General features: G+C 42.6%; 2 protein-coding genes across 3 annotated transcripts; both read right to left on the bottom strand.

Moving 5' to 3' along the window:
- Positions 1-504: 504 nt before the first annotated feature.
- Positions 505-2,609, bottom strand: gjd2b (gap junction protein delta 2b). The gene is made up of 2 exons (XM_063496927.1): positions 2,146-2,609; positions 505-1,419 (listed from the first exon to the last, which is right to left on the bottom strand). The coding sequence occupies exons 1-2, from the start codon at positions 2,214-2,216 to the stop codon at positions 576-578; spliced, it is 915 nt and encodes a 304-aa protein (XP_063352997.1). The 5' UTR covers positions 2,217-2,609; the 3' UTR covers positions 505-575.
- Positions 2,610-3,884: 1,275 nt separating this feature from the next.
- On the bottom strand, positions 3,885-6,412 carry LOC134645963 (actin, alpha cardiac muscle 1). 2 transcript variants are annotated; one of them, XM_063499610.1, is made up of 6 exons: positions 6,284-6,412; positions 5,735-6,059; positions 5,482-5,643; positions 5,071-5,262; positions 4,234-4,415; positions 3,885-4,161 (listed from the first exon to the last, which is right to left on the bottom strand). In XM_063499610.1, the coding sequence occupies exons 1-6, from the start codon at positions 6,410-6,412 to the stop codon at positions 4,018-4,020; spliced, it is 1,134 nt and encodes a 377-aa protein (XP_063355680.1). In that variant the 3' UTR covers positions 3,885-4,017. The 2 variants fall into 2 exon arrangements, with proteins under 2 accessions (XP_063355680.1, XP_063355681.1); XM_063499611.1 differs by lacking the exon at positions 5,071-5,262.
- Positions 6,413-10,655: the final 4,243 nt, after the last annotated feature.

Genomic DNA, 10,655 nt, shown 5'->3' with positions numbered 1-10,655 from the left:
CAACAAAAAAACATGAAGTAAGCTGATGTGTTTTATCTACGCTGAACCATAGTCAGTAAGGATTTATATATCTATATTTATATATAAATCTGGGTGGTTGATTTTTTTTCCTTTGTATGGTGCCATTTAATTAGGTTGGTGCCAAAAACAAAACAGGTGGAAAGAAAATGTCTTAAAAACACCGTCAGGTCAGTAGCACATTTGGATAAGATCAGGCTCTCAAGTGTTCACCTCTTAGTGCAATTATTTTTGCATTTACTCTCTTCAAGTACAGCAGAACAGCCCCAGAGTAAATATGTGAACACGTTAACATGGTCTCCGTTTACCATCCTACAGAGTATAAACGTTACTAAAAAGTTGCATCAGTGCAAGAATAAATAAGTAAACAAACGTGTAATCCACGCTTGCCATGAAGTCTGTCAAAGACCAACAAATTAAAAAAAAATTGCCCACTCTTTAAGTCATGACACGAATTCGGCGTGCACAGCTGTCCATCATGTCCATCATGGTTTTTGTTTTTTGTTGTTTTGTTTTTTTTTTGTTTGTTTGTTTTTACATGTTTTCTTCCACGTGTGTTACACATAAGCTGAGTCACTGGATTGAGTACGGCCAAAATTAGGCACACTCATCCTTGGCAAGTCCTTATTTCGGATTTCATAAATGGACTTTCGCCGAGCCTGCACGCCTCGCACGGCCGTTTTGATTTTCCGCCAGCCCAAGTGATTGAGTTCTGCCAGGTTCAACACCACACAAAACCCACTGACAGCGAACATGAAGACCAGGAACACCGTCTTCTCCGTAGGTCTGGAGACGTAGCACTCGACATCTTTTATGCAGGGGTAGCGATCACATTCATACACCGAGGGGACGTTGAATCCATACAAGAAATACTGACCCACCAAAAAGCCTATTTCCAGCGCGTTTCTGAAAACCACCTGGATGATGTAAAACCTGGAGATGCCCTCTTGTCTCCTCATTTTGGACTTTGTAGTTCTCATGGCCGAATTGGGGATCTCTTTGACTTCTAAACAGTCTGGCTCGGCTTCTTTGGTGGAGTTCTCTGTGTTCTGAAGTACTCCATTAACAATGGTGTTCTTTATCTTTTTGCTCTCGTCTCGTTTCAGTGAATCTTGATCCTTATCTAGTGTCAGATAGACTGTTGAGTAGCGCCGCTCCTTCTGCTTGGCCGACTGATGCACCGAGTATGTGATAAAACAAAGGCTCGGAGTGCACACCATGATGATTTGAAAAACCCAATATCTAATGTGTGAAATGGGGAATGCCTTGTCGTAGCATGCCTGGTTGCAACCCGGTTGCAAGGTGTTACAAACAAACATGGTCTGCTCGTCATCATAGACAGTCTCTCCAACTATCGCTACGATTAGAATCCGGAAGATGACCACCACTGTTAGTAGGATCCTAAAAAGCAAGCAAACAACAATGTGAAAATACGTGTAAATATGTACGGTTACTGTAAGCGTGGTTCAGTTGTGCGCTGCCTCGGTGGCTGATGCGCTTGGAGTCAAAATCTGGCGTGTTGGTGTAGGGAGCTGTCCAGTGCTGAAACAGGACGCTCTTTGACGTGTTATGTGCTTCTAACAGCGTTATTCTCTCATGGATAATGTCACGTCTGTATATAGAGCGTGTGTTTTATGATTTAATGGGAATGACATGTAGGAATCGGTGTTGCCGTTACTGTACCTGTGTGTGCTTTGTTAATGGAAGGAGGTGATAACGCCGACTCTCGTTCAATCTTTGTCTGCCACCCATGAGTGCACAACCACCACTCAAACTCACCACCAAACATCAAATGGATAAATGGATGAATGAACACATGAAACGACACATGGATTTTAGTTTAGGCTTTCAACTTCGCAGCACCATCCCAGGTTCTGAAGAGACAGCTGTTAACTGATCTACTCAGCTGTCTCGCTTAGGAGGAGGAGGACGACGACGACGACAAAAAAAAGGATATCTGTGGAACAAGACAGAAAAATCCACAACACAGACACGAAGACTGGGCACCATGCTACAGAAGATCCTGGAGGTAAAAGACAGAAACGGGGGACTGGGAACCATGCTAAAGACGATCCTGGAGGCTGCTGCGTTTCTTCGGTTGATCTTGGTTTTTGTTGGTCATCTTACCTTCCGATCATAGTAGAGTGCTGCTGGACAGCAGCCTCCAGGAGCCTCTCTAGTATAGTCCATTCCCCCATTTCTGAGCATCCGGAGGAGACGAGAGCGCAACGGCACTGTGTTCAAATCCCTCCAAAAAGAAAGGGCTTTATTTCCCGTCCGGCTTCTTTCTGTCTATTGCTGTTGTCAGTCTCCACAAGGCTCGATTTTAGCTAAAAAATGCATCCGTCACGGGATGCTGCTACCGTCCTCGTCTCTCTCTTTCTCTCTGCGCGCTATCTGGTTGGTTATGCGCTGAGCGCGCAGCGCCAGTCCTGCTGTGTGTGCCGAGCGCTCCCACAACGTTGCCACACTTTTCCTTGTCATGAGAGTCTGAAGGGCTGATTACTATAAGCCCTCCTATTTTCGATCTTCAGATCAGTTTGATGGGCTGCGCGCTGCGTCTGGATGGAGGGAGGTTGGATTTAATGTCTTGCCAGCGTTAATCCGCCTTTAAGTAGTCTTCCCCCCTCCCTCCCACGCGTCACGTACGTGCAGACAGGTCGGTGGAGAGCAGCCAGAAGTATCAGGGTTTCTGATTTCCAGGTACTTAGTTTGGGACATAACGTGCACCGTCCAGTGGACTCTGCTGTAGACTAGGGTGTCCAGAGTGCTAGAATCAAAGGTTTATACATTTTTGCATGGCTTGCTTGAATCAAACCGGTACACTGTATTGTTACTTAACACATTGAGGTACAGAACTGCACGTGCAGCCACATACAGCAACATCTATATTTTCTGGACAGTGCTTGTGGGGGCACCGTGTTCTGAGAACAAGGTCATTGGGACTTTTCTGTTTTGTTTTTTTGTTTTTTTTTTAGTTTATAGAGAAACGCACACTTACAGGCAGGCTGCGTCTACCTAGTGTTTCACATTGCATCAGTTTTAACAAAATCTATTGTTTTATCTGCGGTTCTAGGTTATATCTGAAACACAAAGCGAATGCAGCTTTATGGGCTAAGTGGAGGCAGTATTTCTTTCTTGGAGCAGACAGCTTTGCATACCCGGAGGATTCCTCCCCATGTCGCCGTCATCTTTGCCCGGTTGGTAGCTGTTGTTTCCACCTCGGGCAAAGATGACGCTCTGGATATAGTGACAGAGTGAAAGTACCATCCGAGTTGCTAATCGCTTTACAAGGCAGCCTGCCTGTCTGCCTGCCTCTCTCTGTCTGTGTGGAAGTTTAAAAATAGAAGCAAAATATGTGACCCCGCCCTGTATAATGCTCTGAGGCTTCAACCTATGGCACGGCACTGTGTACTCATGCTAATATTAGACTATTGTGTGGCTTATAGAACATGTTAAGGCAAAGCGCCCCCCCACCCCAAATGTATATGTATGTATATATATGTATATGTATATGTATATGTACATATACATATATAGGAGCTTTATTACACAGACCTCTTTATATTAAAATTATAGCTGGTTTCAAACACTTTGTGTCCCCATATATCTGCATTTCTTAACCTCGGAGACGTGGTTTTCTGGTCACGTGACGGTGGCGTTTTCACTAAATGAAACTTTGTTAGGTTAATTTCTCATGAGGTGGCTTATCCTCTCCGCTCACTGTAATCTTTTCTAATTCAAATCTTTAATAACCATTACTCATCCATCACGTGATGAAAGGGCAGAGCTTTGGCGCTTAAGGGAGAAGGAAAGAAAGGGGCTGGGCAGGCTGTTTGTTTATTAATAAACTTGTACATCTTCACATAAAATTGCACTTGTGTAAACAAAAAACATTAACAGCAACGCGCGAATTGCTGTTTTTAGTCGTAACTTCGGTTGTAATAAAGGGTGAGGTAATAAAGGGTGAGTGCAATGCGGAGGTGGGCAGGTGGACTCTTAGAAGCACTTCCTGTGGACAATGGAGGGTCCAGCCTCGTCGTACTCCTGCTTGCTGATCCACATCTGCTGGAAGGTGGACAGCGAGGCGAGGATGGAGCCGCCGATCCACACAGAGTATTTCCTCTCAGGGGGGGCGATGATCTAAACACAAGCACGTTTGTCAACTTGGGAAAATTACAAATAAATGTGTTATTCAACAGTGTGTTAAGTTACCTTAATCTTCATGGTGCTGGGGGCGAGAGCTGTGATTTCCTTCTGCATGCGGTCAGCGATACCCGGATACATGGTGGTGCCGCCGGACATAACGTTGTTAGCGTACAGGTCTTTACGGATGTCAATGTCGCACTTCATGATGCTGTTGTATGTGGTTTCGTGAATGCCAGCGGATTCCATTCCTTGGCAAACACACAGAACAAGTGAATGAGTTTTTACCTCGTGCAGCAAAGTACACCTCTGACAGCGCGGTCAGCTGCCACAACAGGTGCTGAAAGGGACAGCTCCGCCAACAGCTGATGCTGGCGGAGCTAACGTCAATGTGAAGTGGAAGCCACTGCTTTAGACAACTGATATGCATTTAACGGTGATAAGGTGGTAAATCGGTGATGGATATATCGGAAGCTCCACTTGGTAGCCATAGTTAGTCACAAATGTGAGAAATAGACGTGTATATGCTTAGAAAACAATTCATGTACAAATGTGTGGTAGTATTCTATGAATAGGCCTAAGGAATAATTAACAGTTATAAGCAAGCATTAAATATTGAGAGCCATATTAAGACCCAGATATTAGACTGATTCTTTGACTGACAGCTACCCCTCCTGCTTCACGATTGGTTCACATTAATATTGTAACAAGTTCCAGCTTGGAATTGAGCTGATGGAAACGTTCCTTACACCAGAAGAAAGTGAGTTTAACAGTCTGTACATTGCAGTGAAGGTCAGACTATACGTGAATGACTATTGCAGGGACTTACAGTTAATTCAGCGCGACATTTCAACAGTGTCACTGCAATTAAATTAGTGCTTAGATGTTGTGTCCGCTTTTACGCACCAATGAATGAGGGCTGGAAGAGGGTTTCTGGGCAGCGGAAACGCTCATTGCCGATGGTGATGACCTGGCCGTCGGGCAACTCGTAGCTCTTTTCTAGAGAAGAGGATGAGGCGGCGGTGGCCATCTCATTCTCAAAGTCCAGAGCGACGTAGCACAGCTTCTCCTTGATGTCACGAACAATCTCGCGTTCAGCTGACGGAGGTAGACAGGCGTGTTGTAGTCAGAAAAGAGGTACGTTGGACACAAGATAAATCCCTCCTCTGATACCGTGTTATAATAATTCTTTGTACTTTATACCCGTGTTGATTATTGAAATAAAATAAAATAAAAGTAAAAATGATGTTTGAGTGATGTTTTAGTGCTTTACAGGTCGCCCTTGTTTGAAATTTGTGACTAACGTTTTACACTCACCGGTTGTGACAAACGAATAACCACGCTCCGTCAGGATCTTCATGAGGTAATCTGTGAGGTCACGGCCGGCCAAGTCTAAGCGCATGATGGCGTGGGGAAGAGCGTACCCTTCATAGATGGGGACATTGTGGGTCACACCATCACCGGAGTCAAGGACAATACCTAGAGCCAACAGAGAATATGTAAACATTTAATGTACTTTTTTTAATCTATTGAAATGCTGCACAGCACCTGACGGAGGTCTGTGTCATACCTGTGGTACGCCCAGAAGCGTACAAGGACAGCACTGCCTGGATGGCCACATACATTGCGGGGACATTGAAAGTCTCAAACATGATCTGTGTCATCTTTTCTCTGTTGGCCTTTGGGTTGAGGGGGGCTTCTGTCAATAGAGTGGGGTGCTCCTCTGGGGCCACGCGCAGCTCGTTGTAAAAGCTGTGGTGCCAGATTTTCTCCATGTCGTCCCAGTTGGTGATGATGCCGTGTTCAATGGGGTACTTTAGTGTCAGGATTCCTCTTTTGCTCTGGGCCTCGTCCCCGACGTAAGAGTCCTTCTGGCCCATACCAACCATGACGCCCTGAAAACATCAGGAATCGGTGATGTGATGTAGTGAAGGAGTTATTGATGATTAGAACAAAACATGGCTGGTCGGTTTCCTCCAGTGTAAACAATAGATGCGTGCGCAATTACGCACAACTCTGCTGATCCTTGCAAAGCCTTAGATTATTTTTTGATTAAGTATAAATCATGCATACACGTCTCTACAGTGCCACTGTTGTGTTTATGAACAGTTTAAATTACCTGGTGGCGTGGGCGACCAACAATGGAAGGGAACACCGCTCGTGGTGCGTCATCTCCGGCGAATCCCGCCTTCACCAGTCCAGAACCGTTATCACACACCAGGGCTGTAGTCTCCTCGTCGTCACACATGGCGGCAGGTCTGCAACAGACAGGCGGGTGCGCGCACGAGCACGATTAGTTCCGATAACAGTTGTCCTGTTCTTTTTATTTTGTTTGTTTTTTGATTGGGCGATTAAAGAGGTTCCCTTCTCTTTATAGGTTCAGCGCAAACAGCACACATAAGATCGTTTTTGGTGGATCCTGAAGCCAGAAAACTGGTTATGGATAATAATAAATTAGTTTTATGTAATATATCATATGACAAACTACATATTTCACGAATTTGAGAGTTGAATATTCGGATATTTAAGTCACTAACACTAGCGCTGTGTAGCGTAAAAGCGTTGTTAGGACTTTGCATCAGTTGTAATCCACAAAGAAGTTGATGATCCACATGTCGCTTTTGATGAAATGATCGGTTTAATTTAGATAATGATTCTTGTAAGTAAAAGATGGAGGTCATTGCCGTTTGCATTAAAGTCCTGGATCGATCCTAGTGTAATAAATCCAGTGTTTGTCATTTTTCACTCCCATTTGATCAGCTGTGTGAGTACTCACCAGATCAGCACCAGAGGCCGACTCTTGAGTGTGTAAACCAGGGGTGCTGAAATGTCATGCCCCGCCAGTTTATACTCTGACAGTGTCCATGAGAGGGGGGCAAGCAGTGCGACCCCTTCTCCATATTTGGTAGCCCACTGCCCCATTGACAACAGCTTCTCCATGAAAGGCACGACAAGTAGAGGGATATCCCGCGCGGACATCTGTGCCTGCTGCCCATTTATGGACGACAGGGATGCGGACAAAGAGACAATGAGAGGCTTCCTTTTGATCCCTCCCGATAAATCACTGTAGGATTATTTAGAAACATCGCCGTGTCTGGAAAAGTTCTAATCTAGTCACACATTTCTATCTTACAGAATTGTTTGAACCCAGCCAAACTAAGTAAATTCCTACATTTAAACATGGGTTACTCTTTCCTGTATAATCATTGTTTACTCAATTCTGTCCATAAAAGAACTGAAAGGTGTAATATTGGTCAATATATACACAGCTTTTTTTTTTTTTTTTTCTTTTTTTTTTTTGGGCTATTGTAATATATTTGCTTGTAGATTTAAAGGACACAGACTGTGCCAAGTGTAGAGACCACTTGTGCCACAAACCTGGTGTGAGCGGCTCTTTGACTTTTTAGAAGCTCCAAACCTCACGTGTTGATTTTGTTTTAAACAAAGCATCTTCCTGAAGAAATAGTCTTATTCTGGTGCAGCAACTATGTATATGTTTAACATCCTCGACTTGCCACGAGGCAAAGGAAAAGAGATGTTCACAGATGCATTCAAATATTTGCATAAAATCTTTAAGTTTCCATTACAGTAATGGTCTCTCTGTAAAATATTGATGTTGTGGCCATAGTGCACACTGCTTGTTTGCCTTTGGAATATACTCTAGTTCATGATTGAGCACCTTCTGTTGTGTTTGCATTGAGTGTATTGAGCATAAAATACATGCATGAACCCACAGTCAAAAATAGAGGCAATTACTTGGTCATAGTATAATGTCAAAGGTCATCGTGGTATGCTGAAGGCACTTCTACTTGTTTCTTTCTCTCTGTCTGAACAGATAGTATTACCTCAAACACCAAATACTGTTCTAATAATTACCTTGTGATGTAAGAACAGCCAGGGATAATGCATTCTTCCTTGTAGGAAACCTTTGCAGATAAGTCAGACGTAACGCTGATACTATTTGCTGTTTCCGACATCAAAACAATAAAGAAAAAGGGGAAATCTTCTGTTGTGACATGTGCCATATTCTTTCTTTATTCCTGCACTGAGGAAAGAACAAGACATAAGAAATGACATTGCCAGTATACTTGAAACAGACAGAGCCCAAGTTCTGAAGGCTGTAAAATAACATTGGCTAAGAGCAGTGGATGGTCCCACCACAAGGAGGACAAGACAAAAGGGCACAGCAAGCCATGAATCATATGCTGCTGTCACCCGACCCCAAGCCATAACCCTTCACTGTGTGACTCTTTGTTTTGGTGTTATGTAATAATTGGTAGGCAGTGGTCTGCTTTAAGCATCCTTTTGCCCCAGCATTTAAATATATTCCTAATATTTTTTTGACCATAGCTAAGTTAAGTCCATCTAGGAAGGCCAGCACTGTAACTGTAGCTTAAGGTGGACATCTTTGCCCGTGTTTCAAAATATTATAGTTTGAAAATGACATTTCAGTGTTAGCCGCTGTTCTCTGCAGGTTCTGTCACTGCCAGGGTTCGTTCTTAGGATATATATTGTGTAACCATAAAATAATTTTTATGTCCGTTTTCCTAGCCTGTTTTCCACAGGTGTGAAAGGCTCACACCAGTGCCTGAAATATACACAGAGACACTTGGAGGCTGCTCAAATAATCCTGTAGTGTGACTTTCACTTTAGCAGTTACTGAGATTAAATCATTGTGGCATGATCGTTCTTGTCCCGCTCACAACCCCTCTGGAGATCATCATCATTACTCAGCAGCGGAGATGAGCTAATAAGGACAAAAACTGTCCAGAACAAAAAAGTATATTGATTTTCTATGGGGAATTCATCATTAATAAAGCGCAAGTCTTTATAAAGAACCCAGCCTGGATGGAAGTCATTCACCTGATAGAGGCAAGGTGTTGTACCTAAGTGGGAAAAGTGAAGGGCTGTTGAAATGTCCCAGGATTGAAGCATTTAATCGGTCCATCAGAAGCTCGCTTGATATAAACTGTCTGGAAATGCTTTGGCCATTCCAACATTCATCTTTCTTGAGCACCAGGAGCCACTGAAAGGTCACAGCCAAAAGAAGACATGAAGCATATTGCTCAGTGAAAACTGGGTGTCCTCTTTCTGGCCCGTGCACTGAATACTGAGTGACATGTTGTTGGCTTAAGTTAAAGTCTTCTGCTGGGTACCGCAAAGGAGCGCACGGTTTGGATCACTGTCACTATGCCTGAAGTTACACTGCAAGCATTTGCTCATTCATTATCACTGATACTTGGACAGTAAGCTGCACTTTCCTAAAGTGCACAGTTTCCAGTTTTTAGACTTTATGAACATCTGTTACATAATAAGCTCATGAGGCTACTCTGAAGAGAAAATAAGTGCTGATTTTGGCGAAGAAAGTCCAAGTTTAGGTCTATCACATCTGTCTACACACATGCAGAAAATGTTACATTTTTAATTGAGTAATCTAAACAATATCACAATTCTTAGTGTATTTGTTTGTTTTCTATAACTAACTAATATACAATTCACAAAAAACGCCAACAAGAAATTCATATTTTACAGTCTAAACATGTTTTTCCCAATAAATCACTTAAACAATATTTTTTTTGCTAAAATTGTTTATGATTCATTCAATTGAATAATTAAAAACACAATTAATAGACTAATTTTAGTCTATAATTGTGTAAATCTTTGCAAAACAAAACTTTGCATGAATCTAATTATACGATTTTTTGTAATGTAGTTACACTGTTAACTAATTAATCATATTTCCATAATTAAGGTCTTAATGCAGCACAGTAAAACTGGGTCAAACCTCTTTACTTTGGGGGATGTTGACTTAAAGACATCCGTGGTGAAATATTTATACTTGTTTACTTAGTCTGTGATCATCTATTTCCTGATTTAAATTATTTGAGCATACTGAGTGTAGCATTTTCATATACTAGATTGCACAAAATAATGGGTCCAAACATGCTTATGGTATTATATATGCTCATTTTTTTGATGCAGAATTTATTGACTGTTTAATGTAACCAGCTATGGGAAAAATAAAATCTCAAATTCCCATTTAAGTGATTCCCATTAAAGGTAAAATTCCCACTTCTTGTTTCAATTGAAGGGCATTTTGTAGACAAGATACAAAGAACAACTACAACAACAAAAAACTTTGCAAAGGTTCTGAGACCAGTAGAAGTTCTCCCTCCTGGTGTCCAGACGAATGGCAAACTGACATTTACTCATATAGCTAGCATCCACATCACCATGTGTTTTTGTGTGCATGCGGGCGCCTGTGTTTGGGGGAGAAATTACAGAGCAGTATGTGGCCAATTGAATGGGGAAAGCATATACTCATCTTGTCTTTTTGCCTCCCAGGTTTCCCTGAAGCCAACAGGAACAGACTTTTTCCATAGCCAGTCTCAGACCCCAATAAAAAATTTACTAGCTCCTCTCTCTCTCTCTCTCTCTCTGAATCAGCATCAAGGCCCATTGCCTTCTGTTTCCTCTGCCAAGATTTCTGG

The sequence above is a fragment of the Pelmatolapia mariae genome, linkage group LG16_19 (genome assembly GCF_036321145.2).
Source record: "Pelmatolapia mariae isolate MD_Pm_ZW linkage group LG16_19, Pm_UMD_F_2, whole genome shotgun sequence".
Lineage (NCBI taxonomy): Eukaryota > Metazoa > Chordata > Actinopteri > Cichliformes > Cichlidae > Pelmatolapia > Pelmatolapia mariae.
The sequence above is the reverse complement of the archived record's forward strand: the minus strand, read 5'-3'. Positions and strand labels throughout refer to the sequence as shown.

Bases quoted from the DNA above. Each gene is read 5' to 3' on its own strand.
- gjd2b (XM_063496927.1), bottom strand. From the start codon at position 2,216: ATGGGGGAATGGACTATACTAGAGAGGCTCCTGGAGGCTGCTGTCCAG. The intron at 1,420-2,145 runs GTAAGATGACCA...CTTGCTTTTTAG, and splicing joins CACTCTACTATGATCGGAAG to GATCCTACTAACAGTGGTGG.
- LOC134645963 (XM_063499610.1), bottom strand. From the start codon at position 6,412: ATGTGTGACGACGAGGAGACTACAGCCCTGGTGTGTGATAACGGTTCT. The intron at 5,263-5,481 runs GTGAGTGTAAAA...TACCTCCGTCAG, and splicing joins TTATTCGTTTGTCACAACCG to CTGAACGCGAGATTGTTCGT. The intron at 4,416-5,070 runs GTGCGTAAAAGC...GTGTTTGCCAAG, and splicing joins CTTCCAGCCCTCATTCATTG to GAATGGAATCCGCTGGCATT.